Here is a 21,470-nt window from a genome sequence, read left to right on the forward strand (position 1 = left end):
ACGGTGCTCGCGGACACAGAGGAACCTTTATATTATGTAGTGCATGTGTGTCTCTGTCTGTAATATACGTTACCCAGCACCGCTTGAAGGAGATTTTGTTTTTCTTGTGAATGTTCTGGCCCACTGTAACAATTCGGGATTAATTTATTATTCCACATTTAATAATGAACTGTTATTTTTAGGCTTTGTATAAATAAAACATGTTTATTGATGTTGTATTGTTTCCTTTATATTTCTAAAATACTCCTTAAACGATGATATGACCATGGATTGGATGATTTCTCAATTGCTCTCAGTTTTTGTTTATTACCCAGCACATTCAGCGATCTAAGACTGCTAAATCCTTAAACTGAATCTGTTTTATCTAATTTAATAGGCGATTATCAACTGCCTTTGATTTTTTTTTTCATTATTATCTTTGGAAATACAGCTAAGGCTTTTAATTGAAATCAGATCAGAAAACAACAATGAACATGAACATTATTGTTTTCAAGAAGTGATTAGATTATTTAGCTATTGCATGAATTATCTTATTAGGCTTTTTATTTTGTTTGTTTTACCACTTATTACCACTAATCCTTAGAGGGCTGTGGAAGCCTATCCCAGCTGACATTTGACGAGAGGCGGGGTACTCCCTGTACAGATCGTCAGTCTGTTACAGGGCAACACAGAAAGACAAACAACCATTTACACTTACACACCTACAGACAAATTAGAATCACCAGTTAACCTAATGCGCATGTCTTTTTAATGTGGGAGGAAGCGACACAGAAAACCTGCACAGAAACGCATCATAGACATTATATGATCCAAGCTCCGCATCAGTGTTATTTTATGATGTTAAAATGATGTTCAGCTTCATTACGTGTTTTACAGTCTAAATCAGAGCATGCAAGGTTAGGCCTAAAATCAGAATTGAGTTTTACTGTCTAAAGCTTAACTCTTACTGTCTGTTCCCAGTACAACACAAGGTTTTTGGTATCAGCGCAAGGAACTACACATTATGCAATCATTTAGGCTGTTTAGATGTTTACATTCTCATACACAGCACAGTATCATGAGGTGAGGTGTGTGATCGATCCCAGATTCATTCATTAGCATGACAGTGACCACAAACATACAGCCAGGGTGATGAATAACTATCTCCTGCTAATGCGTAATTTATGCTTCAGCGCTCAAGTGTCGCAGAGGCTCCTGCGTTATAAGTCTTATGCTGTCATGGAGTTTACATGGAGAGATATACATTCAACAAGCTGCTATTATACAGCACTTCTGTCACTGTGTATGTAGGTTTATTTCTCTCCCCCTCTCTCTCTCCTTGCATATATATACACACACACATATATGAATGTGTCTGTGCTTGTGTATATGTTTCTATATATTTTTTTTAATATTATTCTATAGAAAATTGATAATCATCATTAAATTTTGAAAATATATAATTAGAAATAATGAGCCAGTATGTTAGTGATACAAAAGGGAGCTACATTTGTATAGCACATTTCACACAGAAATATGGCATGAAAAACATAAAAAATAAACAATAAAAAGCCTGAGCATCATAGTGAGAAGGAGTGTTGATTCAAAATAAATAAGGACCATTTAATAACTAATTCCTTAAGCCTGGAAACCAAATGAAGACTTTGTTCTCCTCCTAACCCACTGAATGATTAGAAATTATTTCATATATACACACACATATATATAGATATATAATATTGATTTGATATTGATATATAATATTGATTTATTTTTCAGAACCTATGGAACTGACCCATGGAGGTCTGGACCGACTAGTCCTTGCTAAGAGTTGGTTTTGATCTTAGCTTATTCTCGTCTAAGACGTGCTTCTGATGAGGCCCCAGTGGAAGACATGAACTAATTCAAGAAGTCACAATCAGGTCAAATCTGAAGGGTTTCCAACTAGTATCAGCACGGCAGCAGGAGTCCTCTGGACTTCCTGACATTTCAGGGACTGAGGTATCACACCTCTGGAGCATGCTTGCACACATTTTCTTCGGTCATGACTCCTTTTTGTGAAATATTTTAACGAGATTTCATTTCATTTTTAAATGAACTACACCCGAGCAAAAGTCTTTATTTGAAAATATAAATAAGATACTGGCATTGAAGGCTTGAAAAACTATTGGGATAAACTATTAACTGTGATTCTCCAAACCTCTCGTTGTTATGCCAACGTCGCTTGCCGTACATTTACGCCAACTGTCGCGAAATGACGCAATGGCCATGACGAGGAGGGACAGAAACGGAAAACAGCGGGCTTGTTTGAAAGGAGGAACTGCCGTCTCCCTGGTTACTAGCGTCGGTGTCTTCCACTGACAAAGTTTATTTTGTGTTTGTAGAAAAGATGCTCTGGACACTTTTTTCTTGGGTGATTAAACATAAAACCGCTGGAAACATGTCGTGACGTTGCCCGGAGCAATGACTTCCCGTGGAAAGCTGTCAACTAGAAAAAAAGGAAAATATTGCTGTGATTAGGGGCTAACGTTAGCTAAGCTAGCTACAGTAGCACTGCCCTGTATGGAAAACAACGCAGTGTTTTTGTTAGCGGTTCTGTCACGGTGTTAAAACTCAACTGCTTAGAAAGTTAACGAAACGGGTGAGAGACAAACTGCACACTGCAATCTTTGCCAAAAACACGTTGCGTTTATTATTAAATAAAAACACAAATCCTCTGCTAGTATTGCTTCTTAAGGCTGAACTGATTTCAGTTATATATGCTATTGTTGACTACACATGTCATCTGTAAATGTGTAATCCTGTTAGTCGCTCCTACAAGTGTCTGTCTTTTTCTTGACTGCTAATCTAATCTCAACGTTTTATGTTTCTTCTCTTTAAGTCTGAAAATGTGCTCCAACGACGTCACTTACATCCTCGATCTGGAGGAGCAGGTGAAGAATTTGTCAAAGGAGTTAGTAGAATGCCAGGTATGTATGAATATGAATGTATTCATGTGCACACGCTTCTCTATGGCGCATATCCACGATCAGAAGAAGCTTTTGTTAAGCTGATTAGTATCTATATCATGAGTATTTAGTTGCATCTGTCTGAATTACTGAATGTTCACTCAGAATTCTTAAGGCCTATTGACAGTTCAGTTCACATTGAGTGCACAAGTACCATCATGATTATATCACTATCCAGTCTCCAGGCAGTGTTTTTCTCTAATTATTAAATGATGCAGGAATGAGCAAAATGCATTAATGCTGACAGTGTTAAACAATGTTATTGACCATACATTTTGTATGATGTGTCACTACAACAAAACATCTGAGGTTTAAACCCTTTTCTCCTATTTATTACAGAATCTCACCTTGTGTTTTTCATAAAGCTACTCTTTTCCTTTCTCTTTTTTTTGTCAGACCTTTGTAGTCTTTGTTACCTATTGTAAAATTTTTGCTCTGACAATATTGTCAACCCTCATTAAATAGAAATTGAGGGTTTGTGGGAAGATAATATTACATGCTAGAAATCACTTCTTTTTTTTGGCCCAAAAATGTGCCTGATAGTCATTCACGATTTAAAGATGAGCAAAATCACTAAAATTGTGTATAGCATACCACCAAATGTGTGTAAATGTCCTGACCATGCTGTACTGAATTCAGCAAATGCAGTAAATAGTGTGAGTCTACTGAAATTTTAGTTCAGATAAATCCAAACAGAGGCACGACATGCCCATGAGCAGATATGAGAAACTTTCGTCTTCACTTTGTGAGTTTGTGATTGAGGGAGTCCTTGCATACTCACCACCAGGTGGTGTCTAATAACATGAGTGACTTGATCCCAGGATTTATCACTTTGCATATCCACACTACCTTGCCACAAAGGTACGTAGACCACTGTGGGGTTCAGCAGATGAGGTGCATTTCGGTTTTTATTAGAGCATAGAAACCACCTGACACACAAAAACATTTGTTGTGCTGCTGTTGGGCTCTCTCCACATCTGTGCCTGTTATTGTATTTGTCCAGTGTAAAAACTTTGGTTTGACTTTAGAGTTTATTCAGAAAACTGTCAGATCTTCATTCCTTGATGTGTCTTTACGGATTTTAGAGTCAAGCAAATCCATGCATGCACCTGTGGGATTTTATGAGTTAAAGTGCAACACATGTTAGTATTCAGTGAGAATAAGTTATGTTTTTAAAACTTAATTTACTTTTATTCAATATGAAACAGAAAACTGAATGTACAACAACTACATCATGATTTCAGCAAATGTTTCTGAAGGTGTTTCTAGGCAATAGATAAATCTGTATGTGACCAAGTCAAGCACAGCTACTTTTATAATTTATCATTTTATAGGTAATAATCTCAGAATTAAGTATGACATTTCATTTTAAAGCAGTGCTTATGAGATTTCCTTTCAAGTGTAATACCATTTTTGATGTTTGTTTCAGTTGAAACGCACTGCATTATAGTGCTACTACTTTATCAATACGCTTTGTTCGCTTCAAACTAACGGTTCTCGTTGCCGTACGTTAAACTGACACGGAAGCCGTCCTTGGTGGTCTGGGCTGGAGTGGAACATCAGTGATTCCGTGTATGTAATAAGGACCTTAAGTTGTACAGTGCACAATTTAAATAGTGGCATTTGAATACCACTGATGTCTTAAGTCTCTGGCATGATGTGTTTCAGGACAGCCATTAACTACAAAGAGTCTCATCTGTCAGCCGGCAAATGTTCCTACTAGACCGGGCTAATTTCACTAATATGTGCTGAATTTCAGTGGCTCTCACTGGTATGTTTAGCCCATGGTGTTTCAGTGTCTGGATTGAGAATGAATAATTCAGCGATCATCAAACACACATTCAATGCATCTTTAAGTACACATACGGCAGAGGAGAGCTCTTGATGAGGGTCCTGGTTGAACATTTGTCAGTGCAACGGTTAATGGCAGCCAAAGGCCAGACACGGGGAGACCGCGTATTTTGAGTAAACCACGATGCTTAATTTCATCGTTAGCCGCGTACCAGCGTTGATTCGGTGAGATCCCTGTTCCCCTTCGCCCCGCTCCCTCTGCGCATACATGCACACACACCAACACCCAGATGCGTATAGAGACAGGGATCTACAGTCCTTCCACTTTATATGTTCAGCTCATGGCCTTATCAAGGTCTGCTTCTGCCATTTTAGTAAATAATTGATTAGACACTTTTGAAAAGGGGGTTAAAATTCATGTACTAATTGGAGACCAGTAGATTCCAGTGGGAGGAATGACTTTTATCTTATGATGATGTGAACATAATTTATCAGATAATTTTATATTAAGTCGATTTGGTATAATTCTGTCTTTTAATGTCAGAAAATGTAGTTTTTAGATGTCCCTCATTAAATGTAATGTAGCTTAAAAATGTTTGAAAAACCAGCGAGACAATTTGAATTGGAAATGTGTCAGGGGCTGGCTGGGTTTTTCCACTTGAAGATGACTCTCTCTGTCATCAGTTTTGAGTTTCTTTGGGGCTAGTTACTTTGGAGCTGTAGAGGAAAACATATCTGGAGTGCAATTGATTAATAAGGAAAATGCAAGCTCGACTGCTGTGTTTTGATTTGGATCCCAGCTCTCCCCAGTCATAAATAGTGCATAATGACAAGTGTCAATGCTCGCTCCCCTTGAGTCGAAGGTCACATCTCAGCGATGGAGATTACTGCTAAGAGAGCCTCATGATTAGAGAAGGCAAGCCAGATAAAAAAAAAAAAAACTATTTTGTACAAGATGTTTGAATTATTGATTGACTACCCCTACTGTCGTATGCTAATGTCACTGAGCATCCAGTAATTATTTATTTATTATTTTTTTTTGTCTGAATTGCAATGCGCTGCTGCTTTTCCTTCTCCGGAATCCAATTTATTACATTTATAAATAACATTTAATGTCAATTAACAGCCGAATCCGTTATCTTCGCAGGCAGACAAGGAGTTTGTGTGGTCCCTGTGGAAACGTCTGCAAGTGTCAAATCCGGACTTGACCGAGGCCGTGAGCCTGGTGGTTGAGCGGTGAGTGGATTCGTGTCTTTCACTTTGCTACCTGAGAAGCTCAACAGCTGAGACGTTCCTTTTTTTCTCACAAGCGAAGAGAAATATGTGTGAAAGTCGTTCAAGGGGTGTTTAAAGCACCTTGGCCGTTCTGCTGGGGTTATGACGGAATCTGGCGCAGATGCTGATATAAGCCCTCTTATCCCCGGTCTCGCAGTTCAAACAATGGAAACCCTTTTAATGAAAACACTCTGCCGCTCACACGCTGGACAGTTCGAGCAGTCCTTCGAAATACTTATCTTCGTCGGATAAATTGCGAGATTGAATGTGGCCTCTTTTGCAGGATGGCTAAACCACTCGAAACGCAGCGGCATGGGAACGATCGGAAAATTATTTCCTTCCCCTGATGATACACATTTGGATAAATGAAATATGTGTTTTTTCGGAAGAAAAATGTGACTTCTTTGATTCATCACTGAAGTTTGAACACTGTTTTTTCAACTCGTTCCAACAAATTTCAATTTATGTACACTTTACTCAGTACTTTGGTTTCTACTGACGTTGTTCATTAGGTGATACATTAGAATTACATTTGCCTTCACTGATGCTTTACTTTTGAGCCCTGTCAGTTGCTAGTAGACGCTTAATAGAGGTAAAATGCAGTGCAGCAGCATGCAGAGAGTTCCTCAGTACCTGTGCCTCTCATTTCTCTCCATAGCCTCTTCAGTTCCTTATAGCCCCTTAGGAAACCCATCAAAGTATGTTGGTCCGCTGAGACAGGTGGGGGAACATGCACCCAGAGAGCGTATGTGTATTGTATCACCTGATGCGCAGGGGGGATATTGACATGGTAATTGTGTCGACTCCAGTCAAGCGCCGGTGCCCTCTGGGAGCCGCCATTCATCCTTTCCCTCCCCTTTCTGTGTGGATCTTGTAGAGTGATTGGTTGGTTGCTCAGGACATGGTGAGCGCAGCCCAATATACAAGGAGATGCAGCTAGGCCTGCCTGTGTTCCTGCCCCTCCAGAGACACCAGATACTTATTTCAGTGTCTGCCAAGAGAGAGGGCTGATCAGAAGAGGCAGGGAGACTATAGAAAGGGCCTCAAAGATGGGAGGTGTACAAGGAGCAAGTGATGAGTGGAGGGAATGGCTGGTCCCTGGCGATCTAAAGCAGTTGAAACAAACAGGTCCCCAATTGAAGCCTTGTTTTTGTCTCCCTAAAAGTTCATTATGATAAAAGAGGTGCTAGTAGTGGGCTTGAGAGAATTCTTAGAGTTTGGTGCTGCAGCGTTGGATTACTGTAGTTCTGCTTTAGTAGTGAACTTTTAGTTTTATTGACAAATGAACATACATGAAAATAATAAAACCAACAATAGTAGCATACTGATGGATGCTAAGGAATCCTCTTAATTTGCTTTGTGTAGTGGAGTAGTGAAGTAGTAAATGACTTGGTACCGGTACCATATTTTGCTTCTTTTTTCCCCGCTACTTTCTTTCAGTGAGAAGCGCAAAGCTGAGGCTAAAGACAGCAAGGTGTTGGAGATCCTCCAGTGTAAAGACCACAGGATACAAGAGCTGGAACAGGTACAGTATGGTTCAATCAAACAGGGTTTACCAGACATTTGTATTAAGAAAAATGTCTGGAAGATGGCAGACACAGGAATATGGAGGGCATCATTGAACACTTAAATATTAATTAATTAATTAGTGGGCTTTAACTGTAAGGAGCGGGGTTAATAAAAAAAAAATCAAGGATGCATTATATTCAGAAAGTAAGTTGTAAATATCTGAGAGAGGTGTTGTTTGTAGTACAATTGTATTGACACGTTTCTGTTATTGTGACAATCCCATTTTAGTCAGTGTGCTAGACTAAATACCAGACTCACTTTTGTATTTCAACATATAGTACATCATCCAAAATAGTCCTTCACTTTTATTATACTGTTTCAGCATAAAATGAACATTATAAAGACATGGAGAGGGATTTAGTGCTGTTCTATGGGGCATATATCCTGCGTTTGTTTTCATTAGTGAACCTACTGAACCTGCAAGTGAGTCAATGTATCAAGGTATCACTGCTTTCAACAAATGATTTATAAACTTAACATTATTGCAAACCAATTACAAATCAGGCAAATCAGCAGGTCTACTGAGAATTAGATATCCTCCGTATAAACTTGACCACAGGTCCAAAAGTAGGACACATCGTACTTATTTCCTCTTACCACTTTAAATCTCCAGCTAAAACTAATGGAAAAGTCAGAAGCCTTTATGTTGAGATTTTAGTCATTGTCATTTTTGTATATATACTAATTTAGTTTTATTTCAGATTTTTATTTTTCATTGTCCCCTTTTGCCCTTTCTTTGATTGTTATTACAATCAATTGTTTATTCCCAGTTTGGTTAAATATTAACTGAAACTTAAAAAAAAAAGAAAAAAGAGAGTCTATTTTTAATTTGATCCCCTTAGCACTTTTCGTATCTCTTACTTTACCTGCTTCGGCCCTGGAATAATATGTCTTGATAGTGTGATGGCTAATGATAATGACATCACTGATGTAATTTACTCCAAATCATCATCCCTTCACTGAAGCATCTGTCAGTCTCCTTCATTAGCGCCCTTCATCCAGAATCGCGTTCATTCTTAATGAGACTGGCTGTAATGGAGTCATCAGCTTGCCAGGGCTTTTTGACATTACCCTCCTCAGCAATCCTAATAGGAGCTTGTAGGACCACAAGATATGTAATTATGACAAACTTCATTATAGTACGAGATGTGTGCCTTTAGACTGAAGGCAGTTAAACAATGCGGGAGGCCGACGGTTCTCTGACAGAATTCACATGGACGTGAACAAAATATCCCATTAGCACGGGGACTCCCAAGTACTGTAGCACAGCCCTGATTGATTGTCCCCTAGATGTAGATTTATTATCATTCAAGGCAATGCTACTACGTTGTATACAAGAGGAATAAATAGCATGTGTCAGTGTTGCAATGTTCATAACAGTACAAAGTTATAATGGATAAAAATGCCAACTGGCAGCCCTATCTCTATCTAGCTTAACTATATCATATGAAGGAATAAACTATAGAACATAATGAGATAAATAATGTGGACTAACAAGGTGTTAGAATGGTTCCCATTCTGTAACTACTGTTGTTGTGTTTTTGCATAATTTCAGTATAATTCACTACCCACCAAGTTTTCAGTCACTATGTCGTACAGTAATAAGTGGTGTAGGCTTCTGCATCACTTTGATCCCGTAGCTATGGCGACAGGCCAGACCCTCCACAGACCCTAACGCTGTAGCCTGACATGCACCTCCCCAGATATGTAACAGTACAGTAAATGTCGTGGCTTTGCCGTCTGCAAGAGCTGTGATTGGTCCGCTTGATAGTAGCTTGTTCCCACTTAGGTATCTTTGGCTGCTTCTCCATCTCCACAATTTTCTAACTGGCCTGTTGACATCTTATTTCATTAATGTATTGAAGGAATCCTGAATATGCTTTTCCAAAATCCTTTTTTTTTTTTTATTTGAAATTTGCAGTTCGTTAGAAAAGCTCATTAATAGCACCGATCTGTGTCGCCCCACCCTCAGACAGTTATCGTTTCATTGACGCTTTTGAGCCGTACCCACATTGTGATTAATTGGTTTTTCCCCTCTTTTTTTTTTTTTTTCTGAAATGTGATGGTCTGCAGAGTCCACTCAGGATCTCACATTTTTCTTAACGTATCAGCTCTCCCAATTTGATGTTTTGTTCTTCCACCTCTTTCTCACTATACTTTTGTAACATAATTAGCTTTCATTTTTGAGCTGCAATGGGAATTTTCAAATGCTAATCTCTCTGTCCTAGACCTCTTAACTTGGCAGCCCCCCCCTTCTTTCCCCTCTCCTATAAATTGAGTGCTACTGGGGTTCAAATTGTTCTTGCCTATCTCATTATCAACGTTTGAATTTATTTTCTGCTCTCCAGTATAAATCTCTATTAAAGCCCCTCTATTCTTAACACGGCGAGCTAGAAGTAGCGAGGAACGCTAAATCCACTATCTGGATATATCTGAGTGATTTCCCTCAACATGGCAATTAATTGCATCCCAGAGCTCAGTGTTATTGGAGAGGAGGGTGTACCCACAGAAGGCTGTGGATTACCAGCCAATGCCAAACCCCAGCTGATGCAGTGTTGAGAAGCTACCCCCCCCCCACTAAGGCCACAAAGGCTGCCAAAAAACATGAAGTGAACATATACTAGCTGCAAAAGTGGGTGGTCATTAAATCATTGTATGATTTCTGCTGCCCTCTGGTTTGATGAATCTTGAAAATCATTAAATTGATCATCTTATGGGTTTTTTAATGTTCTGTGACTCACCTCTTAAAATAATAATACTGAGGAGTGGTTATATCTTTATAGCTGAGTGTGTAAAAATTGTGTGCGAAAACTAATTGGCAGGTATTTTGATACTAAATTGTTTAATGATATTTTGTAGAGGGAATGATTAAATATTTGTCGTATGGTAACAGGTGCTGTATGTTTGTCCTTATTTGGACAGTTATGCTTTAATTCAGAGCATATATTGTACTGTATGATCTTGTTGGTTTTGTGTTGTTCACTTCCAGTCGGGACATATTCCGCACCCTATCTTTGATTTGTTTTTTTTCCAAGAGTTAACAGTACAATGTAACCCGTGGCTCCTTTTTCTCTTATTTCTGTGTGTATTTCCGTCTCCCACAGACGGTGACAGAGCAGCAGCAGGAGATGAACAAGATGGCACAGAGCAGGACGACGGTGGAGGAGGAGAGGGATTTAATGAAGAGGGAGCTGACAGCTCTGCGTGAACAACTGGTCAATAAGAGTCAGGAACTTCAGGTCGGTGGAACAAATTTTCTTTGGCAGTCTGGGCCCTGGATTCAAAAAGTCTCTTTTCTGTGTGGCGCTGAACACGACACGTCCCCCGTGGCTGTAGCCTCGGGCGTTTGAATCATTTAGAAGAGAAGGAGGATTGTTCAGCCTTCTTGAACACAGTGTCTGTGTCTTTGTGGCTTCTCCTGTCATTTTCACCCTTTCTTGCTTTTGGCTTTCTTTCTTTCTTTCTTTCTTTCTTTCTTTCTTTCTACTGTCGGAGAACACCATACAGCTGGAAAGACTGTGTGTGAGAGATACAAAGAAGCAGGAAAGCAGGTTGTTAACTTGTAGATAAATACTTAATGCCCCCTTCAGTTGGGAAAAGGGGGAAATTGTGCAAGAGGTGGTGTGGCTTCTCCCTAATTATGCTTAGATGGGACATGGCTATGATTAATTGATAAAGGAATGGTCCTTACACAGTCTTGGTGAGGTCTCATGGCGAGAAATCGTGGGGGGACAGCATCAAAGGAGACCTAGGTTGAGTCTAATGGGTTTTGTAACAAGCACCATTCTCATTAGGAGCCTGTCATTAAAGTTGACAGACTGGCCTCTGCACCTACATGAGCCCAACTCTTATAGTGCAGCTCGGCCTTCGCCAGCATCTGTCCGTGTGGGCCCCGTCGGCACGGGTGACCTTGGCCAGTCAGAGACCCATGCAGGGGTCTCCCACAGAAAAGCCGCTCCACTCTTTACATATTCATTGAGCCCGAACCCCATGGGTTGCCTCTTTTTTTTTTTTTTTTTTTTTTTTTGTGTCTCCATCTTCTATCTTTTCATTTTCTCCTTTTGAATTGTTACTTTTTGCGCTCCCGCTCTTTTGTCGCCATTGTTTTTCCGGCCCCGCTGACCTCCGCTCTCCTCCAACACACACGCGCCCCTCTCTTATCCAGGAAACGGAGACGGAGCGTAGGAGGAGAGCGGAGGAGGAGCGGCAGGTGGTACGGGCTCTGGAGGAGGAGAAAGAGGGATTAACGTCCCGCTGCGCCGCCCTGCGAGCTGACCTGGAGGAGAGGCAGAGGCAGGCCGACAGCCAACGAGACCAGAGGGATGCTGCACAGGCCAGATTAAAGGTGTGAACACGGGGACAAGTCTGTTCAGACACACACACCTTGAACCCTCTGATCCCTCACACCCCCTTTTCTCCTCAGCTTGTGAATATAAAGAAGATCTCTGTAGCAAAGTGCAGAAATAAATATGCAAGGACTCCATTCAAAGGGAGAAGAAATATGATTTAACATGGGGGAGACAGGTCTTCTGTTGGCACGTGTGGCTTCGAGTGTTCGTGGTTGATGAGGAAAGACGAGGAGCAACCAGCAGGTTGTGTGTTAGCAGGTCATTTTCAGAATCCGTCGACTACTCCTTCGCGTCATTATTGATCCACAGTTCTCGTCGCTGTGGACGTGATAAATTCTGTGATCGGACAATGGCGGTGTTTTAAAAATTCATCCAATCAAAACGCATTCAAGCAAATCCCAACAAAAGTCCTTGAAGAGTTTTACATTCCCTGAGGTTCCAGCTTCTTGCCGGTGCTAGAGACTCAGGACAGAAGAGCCGAGGAAGAACCTCACATTCTTCCCCTTACTTTTAGCCCTAATTGTTATGAAACATACCCCTCGCCTAGTCAAATGGAGTATGGATGGAATGGACAGAAAGTCTTGAATAAGTCAGGACTGCAGAGTAATTACACTTGGACGGGATGTAGTGCGGCGACTAGTATATGCACATCCATCACTGCCTAAGATGCTCCACCTGTTCCTCATTTTTGTATCATCCATTGATTTGGAAGGTGGAGAATATGGGAGGCACACAGGATACACCATGCTAGTTTGTTTGACATGGCAAGGATTTCTCCAGGATTTTATCATTTGATCCTTTGCATGCATAGATAAGATACACTGTTATTTCCATAAACTGAACAGAAGCGGAAAAAGATGAAATAACACATCGTCCTGAAGTGAACACACATTTAGCATTTCATCCAGTGCTAGAAGTGGAAAGACGGCAAACAAGTATGATTGTCGTTCAGGTGTACTCAACGTGTTATAGCGTTTTTGTCTCATAATTGTCACTGATTTATTAATGTAGCATAGAATGCTCTAATGTTTATTCATAATCACAGCAGCTGCACATCTAACAAAAATATTGACTCAGTCAAATAGTGACTCGTCTAAATTCTGCTTTTTGCACCCTTTCACATCTAGTTTGTGGTTCCAAAACTCAGAGCAATTTAATTTCAGTGTGAACACAAATTAAAAAGAAAGATTTGACCTACTATCCAGCAGCTTATAATTATGTAACCATGAAGTATACCTGATGCAAAATAAGGAATCGTGTGCCTCCAGAGCGCACCTTCTCCTCCGAATATGTCTGGCAGCAGCAGCAGCAGCAGCAGCAGCAGCAACGCACCATCTCAGCATATAGATCCTTGATGAAGCTGAACACGCTGTTCAAATACACAACCACAGAAGGGTAATTAATGCCAGTGTCCACACTCATTGCAGAATCTCCATTTTTTTGATGGGATTATTTCCGGATTTCCTGAAATCCAATTTTCCCACAAAATTACGACCAATTATGTTATTACCACGTGTTATGCTATAATGTAATGAACGAAACTGTTTACGAGCTCGTAGTTTTCTAAGCTTGTCAGAACTTTGTCTGAATTGCCCGTTGAACGCATACACAACCACGGCTAAATGGAGCCCTGAATCAGAAAAAAATATATGTGAAAGCACACTTTGATCCGTTTTTTTTTTCCAGTCACTTCTTTTTTCCTCGTGTTGTATTGTTGCACAGAATTTCTCAGTAAGTGTGAGGTACAGACAAACAGTAACAGTCAGGACATTCTAATCTGTATATAGTGTCCTTTTTAGTTTGTTTGTTGTACATGCCTTGTCTAGTTTAGTTATTTACTGAATATTTATCTTTTGCACTGACGGGAGAGCTGTACCTCAGTTTCGTTGTGCAATGTATATTGTTATATGCTACCATGCAATGACAATTAAGACTCTAATCTAATGTACAATGTTTAATATAAGCACTATATCCATATGAATTATGTACAATAAACCAAATTTTACGAATTACATTTTGGAAAATTCTCACAAATTTGTCTGGACATTTTTAAAGTTGCTTGTACTCTTCTACACCAGGGTCTGGAGGAGGAACTGCACAACGCCTGGCAGCAGCTGTCTGCCGCCCAGAGCCGCAGTAGCAGTCTAGCAGCTGAGCTTTCTTCCAAAGAGCAGGCGGTAGCAGCAAAAGAGGAGCAACTCGATCAACTTCGGTGAGCCCTACCAACCGAAGCTGCGCCTCTGTTGTTGTGACCACTGCGCCGTAGCAGATGATAGTTCTGGGTAATTTAGTTCGTCAAAGGCAGTGTGGATCTGTCCTGGTTAGGCGTACGTGTTTATATCACTTTACCTGGGTTACTGCATTGAGGAGTTGCTATATCGCTCTCTTCGCTGTGAGGCTTGGGGGTGACACAGATTCCTTCCATCCCGGCTCACCTAAAGCCACTTGATAAGCCCTGCATAGAGGATGTGCTTTAAAAGAGGGAGAAAGGGAAACAGGGCCGGCTTTGGCTAAGCTTTAGTCGATATGATAAAAACTGTGAGAACTGTAGGAGCCTTAGTGGTAATCTCAACCTTTTTTAACTACTTTTCTGTTTTAATGCCAGAGGCACTCTGTCATGTCAGTCACACCGGGGATAGAGAGTGTTCTTAAGGTTTTAGCGAGGTGATTAAAGATGTCCTTATAAGTTGAAGGATCACATCTTGGTGATTCCATGGAAGGACCCGTCCAAATTTCAGAAATTAAGTCATTGCTGTCAAAAGATGTGGAATAAGAATGTCCATGATTGAGTACAGGGATGAATTTGCAGCATTTTCAGTGTAAGTTTATGATTATGAATGTTTTGATTGATATTACCATCATTGCTTTTGTGTGTAATATGTACTTATTTAAAACTAATTTCCATCCTGAGCAATAAAGACTATATGTGTAAAAAATAGAACATATCAAACTGAGTGAATAGGTTTATTCTGAGTCAAATGTACATCTCTGAGAGGCTCACATGTCCTCTACTTTATAGCATTTTTATATGATATAATGAAAATGTTAGTGGATAAAGTTTGGTTGGAAAAATGATTACAGTGCTACGCATACACACCATATTTTGACTGCAGCGTTGTTACGCCCCTTGTGCGTCTGTAGTCGTGAGTTTGCGGAAGTGCAGACTCTGTACAGGCAGAGCACGGAGCATGCGGCGGAGCAGAGCCACCTGATCAAGCAACTGGAAGGACTCAACCTAGACACACAGCGAGTCCTGAGGAACCAAGAAGAGGCTCATTCTGCTGACACCACCTCCTATCAGCGGGTACTCGCACACGTGCCAAACCTCAAGCTCATCACTATCATGGCCACTCTGTGGCAAATCACTCAAGGCCTCATTCACTGTGGTGATTTATTTCCAAGCTCGCTTCAACATACAATTATTTTACTTGTTCCAGAAAAGTACTTTTCCCAAAGTATCTTGTTACAGTGAACGGGTTCTAAATTTATTGAGTGCTACAGTCTGTTGACTGTAGCACTATTCCACACACACTACACAGGGACGTGTATATAGAGACATAGTCTAGATCATTAGCCATGGCCATTAAGTAACGCACTTCATATTTTATTCTTCACGTTATCTTCTTTGCATGCTTTGTTTATTCTGGTTGCCCTGTGATGACATCCACTCTCTGGTTAACCTGCCTTGTCTCCTCTTGTCCTTTGCCTGATTTTTTTTTTCTGTCGTCATCATGTTTCCCAACAGCTCTACCAGGAGTTGAGTCAGTGCTACCAGACTCTCATGTCTGGTGAGGCCAAGCTCCGTCAGAGTCACCAGGAGCTCAGCAACCAGTTGACTCAGAAAGACCAACGCATTTCAGAACTCCAGGCCCAGCTGCAACAACAGCAGGAACAAATCCAACTCCAGCAACAACAGCAGCAACAAATCCATCTTCAGCAACAACAGCAGCAACAAATCCAACTTCTGCAACAAATCCAGCTTCAGCAACAACAGCAGCAACGTGCTCAGCAGGCAATTAATCCCTCACCAAACAGACAAACCAACTTTAAGGTAAGCAGTCTTGACCATCTCCGCTCTTTTTAGAGTTAATCAGTGAATAAATAACACAGTGTATGTACAGTACCTGTGGTTCACTGAATAGCGTACGCACAGCAGTCAGATTATTTTCTATTTTCTGGCGATGGTGTCTAATTGTCCTAAAGTCCGATGTGTGTAGGCGGACTTAGAGAGCACCGTAATAACTGCCGAGACCAGCATGGCCCTGCCTGTGGTGTGGTCTTTAACTCAGAATCATTCTTTTGATATTGCTCCGTTTCACCCTTGATCTATCCATCACTCTTCTCACAGTGTCTTTAATGTCAGCTATCTGATCTTCTCTCACCCTCAGTCCCGGGCACACGTGCACTCTCTGACTTACTTACTTTATCATCCTTCTTCCTCTGCTCCCACCCAAGTAACTGGAAATCCTTTTAACGCGCTCAGCTCAGATAGCAAAGACAGATACGATGTCGGGAGAGGTGATTTAATTGGAGCCCAGTAATGTTCTTGAAGGTGATGTTAGAGTTACAGTTCTACATCTGTCAGTCAGCGGGAGTTTAGCTTTAGCTCGGTGCGTTTGAACCGTCACCCCAAGGCGATAGAGGCTTTTAATAACTCCTAATGATATGGTGATAAGTGTTGGACCACACCATGTCAAACACTTGGTTTAAAAAAAAATAAAAATAAAAAATGACGGTTGTCTGTAGCTTGTACTCGAGAGCTACGCAACCGCGTTCCGTCGTTGTTGTTTATTACAGCACTCTGCGTTATAAGGAGTCCCTCAGTGTGTCTGCAGATTGGCTTTTTGCTGCTCTGTTTGCGTAAGATACTATTTTTCCAGCCATTGACGGCTCCACAGACTGTAATTTTCTAATTTGATTGGCTGATATTTTCTTGAAGTGCCGCCTCCGGACTGGGGAAGTTTAAAGATATAAGCTCGCGTTAAGCGAGTTACAATCGCGTGGTCTCACTTGACCCTGTTCATTTAAATGGATCATTTAGTCAGTAATTAAATACAGTACTGCAGTGGTTTTTCCAGTAATTAATACTACATTTACAGGAGATGCAGCTCAGTTTTGCTTGTGTAGTGTGTGGATGTATGCACACATGCTTGTATCTGTCTGAGTGCACCCCATTCTCTATTTGACACTTAGGTCAGAATGAAGAAAAAAAAAAAGAAACTGTCGACACCACGTCACTGCTAATTAATAATTACAAAAATATCACATGCATAATAACTAAGAACAAATAAAAACTTTTGTTTACCGAACACATGTAGCTGCTGTCTGGCTGATTTGTTTCTTTAACTTTCTTACCTACTGACATCAAAGTGAACAGATCAGGTATCCCAAGGTATAGCACTCAGCCAGGAGGGCTTTCTGTTTCTCACTCTGTAATTTCACTGACAGGTTGCCGGCGTGTGCGTACGCCTGTGTCTGCGCGGGCGCGCGTCAGACTGAAGGTGTGTGTATCCGAGCACATAATCGCAAATTCTGTAACAACTTCCTCCCGAACACCTGTTAAATTCAAATGCTCTGGTTGTTAAGGCAGATTTGATTTTAATTTTAAATGTTTTGGTGGAAGTTACCATTGGAGGCGATCAAAGTGTTGATCGCAACAGGAGCACAGGGGGGAGACGCCGTGCTTATTTGAATATGGACCAGAGTGACGGCTTTGAACACCCTTCCCGCCGCGGTTTTGTGGTGGGGGTGGGGAGAAAGGAGGAGGGTGAGAGGAATAACACCCATTGTGTGTTATACTTTCATGCTGTTCACTAAGATTGACTATGGGTTCTCTCCCGTTAATTCTTTAGAGGATGCCTGATAGGACTTTAATATGAACAATGTATCTCGCCTCGCTGTCTGTTGATGTTGTTACTCTGTTTCCAGTGATCTAATGACACCTTTTACATCAGCCGTTAGGAAACCGCAACATTTTATGGCTGCGTTCACACTGAGAGCCACAAAAGCTTGCTAAAACTACAACCTGCTATTCATTATCAATGGAAGTTGGCAGTAGGAAGCAATATTTGTATGTAAATAGTATATGTAAGGTGTCCATGCGCTGCTTTTAGTGTAGTTTTCTGTGTTTGTATTTTGAAAATGGTGAAATATCTCATCCTGGAAATGGCCTAACGCCCTGATCTTCTAGCTGTAGGGCCTGGCTTATCATCAGGCACCTGGATGACCCACACACACACACACACACACACACACACACACACACACACACGAACACACACAATGAGATGCAGTCTGGACAAACTGCCAGGTTAGGGAGGTTTCGGTTGCCAGGTTGGGTGGTCACCATCACCACACAGAGGCAGAGGAGACCTCTCAAAGGTTGACAAAAACTATTTGGAGTGAATGTTTAATTATTTACGGGCATATTTATAGTGTTTGTAGTAGTGTAGTGTTTGGCTACTGTCAGCGCGGAGCAGTGATTAAAGACCAACATTAGAATCCATAGCAGACCTCAGGCTTTCTGGATTCATCTCCACACTAAATGAGTGGTAAGTTGTTATTCGTGTGGGCAGTCATTCAAAGCTCTGGTTATTCCCTCGTCAACTTTGGGAAGGGAAAAACAGGCAACGCACTCCAGAAAAGTTTGATCTAAATATAATAGAAACAAGCACCTTTGTCTAGTGAAATAGCAGGGAAGGCACGAATGGAAAATATGAAATTAACGATTCCAATTAGCTGGTTTTAGTTTTGTTTTTTTGTTTTTTTGTGGTGTGTCTCCCCGGGACACTGACTGCCGAGGAGCCACCATTAAGTAGTTTATAGTACACACTTGTACTTTTCCAAAATATTTTTAAGTTGACATTTTAATTCAGCATTTGCATCGGACACACAAAATGTAGCTAACTGCTAAAAAAATAAAAAAAATCCCTAGTCGACCAGTCTTTTGGTTTCAAATTGAACCCCACATGTTGCATCTGCATTAGCTTGCTGTGATGTGTTAAACATCTGGTTCTGGCTTGTTATTTATTAGCAAATCTAAACGCTTTTAGATGTGCAATTAAAATGCTAGTTACACACACATTCGTATACACCCACTTTTTTTGCCAGGTCACCTTTGACTTGGGTGAAGCGTTTCTTTTGATCATCATCATTAATAGCAAACATCAAGTGTTAATGGTGAAACTGATGCTTGCTACATGCAAAGTTACTTTTTTTTTTTTTTTTGCCAGGGGTTCTTGATATTGTATTCCAAATGTTCTGCATCTTTGTATTTATGTACTGTACAGATATGAAGTTTGTTATGCTGTTTTTTTGTGCTTTGCAGAAAAACATAACGATATAAGAAGTAGAAAGTAGAAAGAAGGAGCATGGAATTAAAACTGTACTTTTTTTCCCATCTTTTTTGAATAAGCTGGAAAGCATGAAATATTGTTACAGCTGTAAACACCAATAACACAAATGGTTAAACACAAATGATGCACAGTAAAATTTTTCCATTCAGTTTCCATGTAATAAAACATCAAGACCTGCACGTCAAGAAATATTTTTCAGGACAAATTTAGGACTAGTCATATTGAGTTTCATTTTCTCTGTCATTGAGTGATTTGAATTCTCCAGCTGTAACCACCACATTTTAAATAGTCATTTTATTCTAAGCTTTCTTCTCCTTCTCCTTCATGCAGCTCAGTAGTAGGTGATGTTGGACCAGTAATCCAACTTATTATTTTTTCTTTTTCGTTTCCTTTTCTTACGCTTATCCGAGTCCAGGTCGCGGTCGAGTGTGTTATTTTTTTGTTAAAGTTATTTATTTTTGTTAATATCAGTCCCTCATGCGACTACTCAATTTATCCCAAAGCTGATTCTCTAACCACGTGTCCACTATCTACATACAGAAGAATGTGATTTAAACCTTGGATAAGTCTGACACTGACTGCATAAGTCAGTGTGTGTGTGTGTGAGTGTGTGTGTCATCACAAAATGTCACCCTGTTTGTTGGTCTTTGGACAGATTTTGTCAGCACAGTAGTTTCATGACTGTGTACGATGCAGTCACAAATCTTTACATGTATGTAGCTGAGATAAAAATTAAGGCTCGTGTGGACCGAGGTCTTACTCAGTACTCAAGGCAGGGTCAGTATGTCAATATGCACTATTGAAGAGCAGTTAGTGTAGCCTCCTGCTAATGTCTCAGGTTGCAACTGGACACTGTGTAGTTCGGGAGTGGAATTGACTTTTGCACCAGCGTCGTAAGATATCTAGCTGCCGTCTTAGTCCGACTTTGCTCATGATCAAAAACTCAGGGCGGTGAGTTGCTATCTTAATAAGGCTGGGTATTGTTACGGATTTTCTCAATCGATTCAATTCCCACTCACAAGGTCGAGATTAGACATCAGCATCGATTCATTTAGAGATATTTGAGCTTTGAAACAATTTTGATGAGATTCGATGGAGGAGGTTTTCACCAAACTAATGTTGAATGGTTGAAGACATTTGTGGTATTTCCTGAATACTTCACCTGTAGCTGAGACGTCTTGCGTGTGGCTTTGCTTGTGTCCAGCTCAGCTCGGTTGTTATTCCCCCGAAATCCGAAACACTGCCACACTTGGGCTTCAGGTCTGGACGGCGCTCTCAGAGTCGTAACTTCTGTCGTGTTTTGGATCTCCCTCACATGTGAGTGACTAATCTCACCGCGTGGTCTTGTGAGACTAGTCATGCAAAACAAGTCACGCCAGGACGCAGGAAAGTCAAGCGAAGATCAGTTCGAATGGGAAAATAGATTTTTTTTTTTTTAAACTTGACCCTGTAATTCAAGGTTAAATCATCCCAAAATCTTGCTTTAACACAAATGTCTGATCCTCCTTAAGTGTATGTTTTATGATTGTATATACATGACTCTACTTTTCCAGCGATTGAGTTTGAACCCTTTGATTCGAAAGTATTGTGTTAAGGTTATGAATATAAATCACGCTCAAAAATTCAGTTTGATGACATGCCACGATGTTTTTTTTTGTCAACCCCTGATCTCGCGTATGCGGAGCGTGTTATCCGCAAATAGCATTGTCAACATGAATTTGGGTATTACCGTGTGTTTGGAGCGGGGGCCACGTCCAGGGCCAGAGACATACTAATGACATAGACGCCAGTGGTGTGTTTTACAAGCTCAACAGCTCTCATTAGATGAGAACCTCCGCGTTGCACAGCTCGCCTCATTAATGAAGCGCAGCCATGTGCCGCTGCTGAGACATACACTCGCTCGCCGAAGCGCATACACCCGGGTCAAACAGGCTGTGTGGGAGGACTCAGGGCTGTGTACACACACCGAAAATATACACGCATCTACATCCTACTCACTGCGCGCTGTCCTTCTGTAAAGTCCCTTTCCGCTGCGCTCCCAGTAACACGCCTGCTCATACATACCGTGGTGTGTGCACACACACATTCTTTGAAGAATCACCACCTTGAATATAAAGTGCACCTGGCCTGGTGGGGGAGCGTGC

At 40.8% G+C, this 21,470-nt stretch overlaps 1 protein-coding gene across 1 annotated transcript in view; it reads left to right on the forward strand.

Annotated features, from left to right (window-relative positions):
- Window positions 1-2,301: 2,301 nt before the first annotated feature.
- The window catches only part of cntln (centlein, centrosomal protein), a 77,013-nt gene continuing 57,844 nt past the window's right edge, over window positions 2,302-21,470 (forward strand). The window contains exons 1-9 of the mRNA XM_047575392.1: window positions 2,302-2,620; window positions 2,861-2,948; window positions 5,926-6,014; window positions 7,494-7,578; window positions 10,727-10,861; window positions 11,788-11,967; window positions 14,050-14,183; window positions 15,113-15,275; window positions 15,717-16,022. Of these exons, the coding sequence (XP_047431348.1) occupies window positions 2,868-2,948; window positions 5,926-6,014; window positions 7,494-7,578; window positions 10,727-10,861; window positions 11,788-11,967; window positions 14,050-14,183; window positions 15,113-15,275; window positions 15,717-16,022 (1,173 nt within the window). The 5' untranslated portion in view covers window positions 2,302-2,620; window positions 2,861-2,867. The remainder of the gene's footprint in view (window positions 2,621-2,860; window positions 2,949-5,925; window positions 6,015-7,493; window positions 7,579-10,726; window positions 10,862-11,787; window positions 11,968-14,049; window positions 14,184-15,112; window positions 15,276-15,716; window positions 16,023-21,470) is intronic.

The sequence above is a fragment of the Mugil cephalus genome, chromosome 2 (genome assembly GCF_022458985.1).
Source record: "Mugil cephalus isolate CIBA_MC_2020 chromosome 2, CIBA_Mcephalus_1.1, whole genome shotgun sequence".
NCBI classification, from domain to species: domain Eukaryota; kingdom Metazoa; phylum Chordata; class Actinopteri; order Mugiliformes; family Mugilidae; genus Mugil; species Mugil cephalus.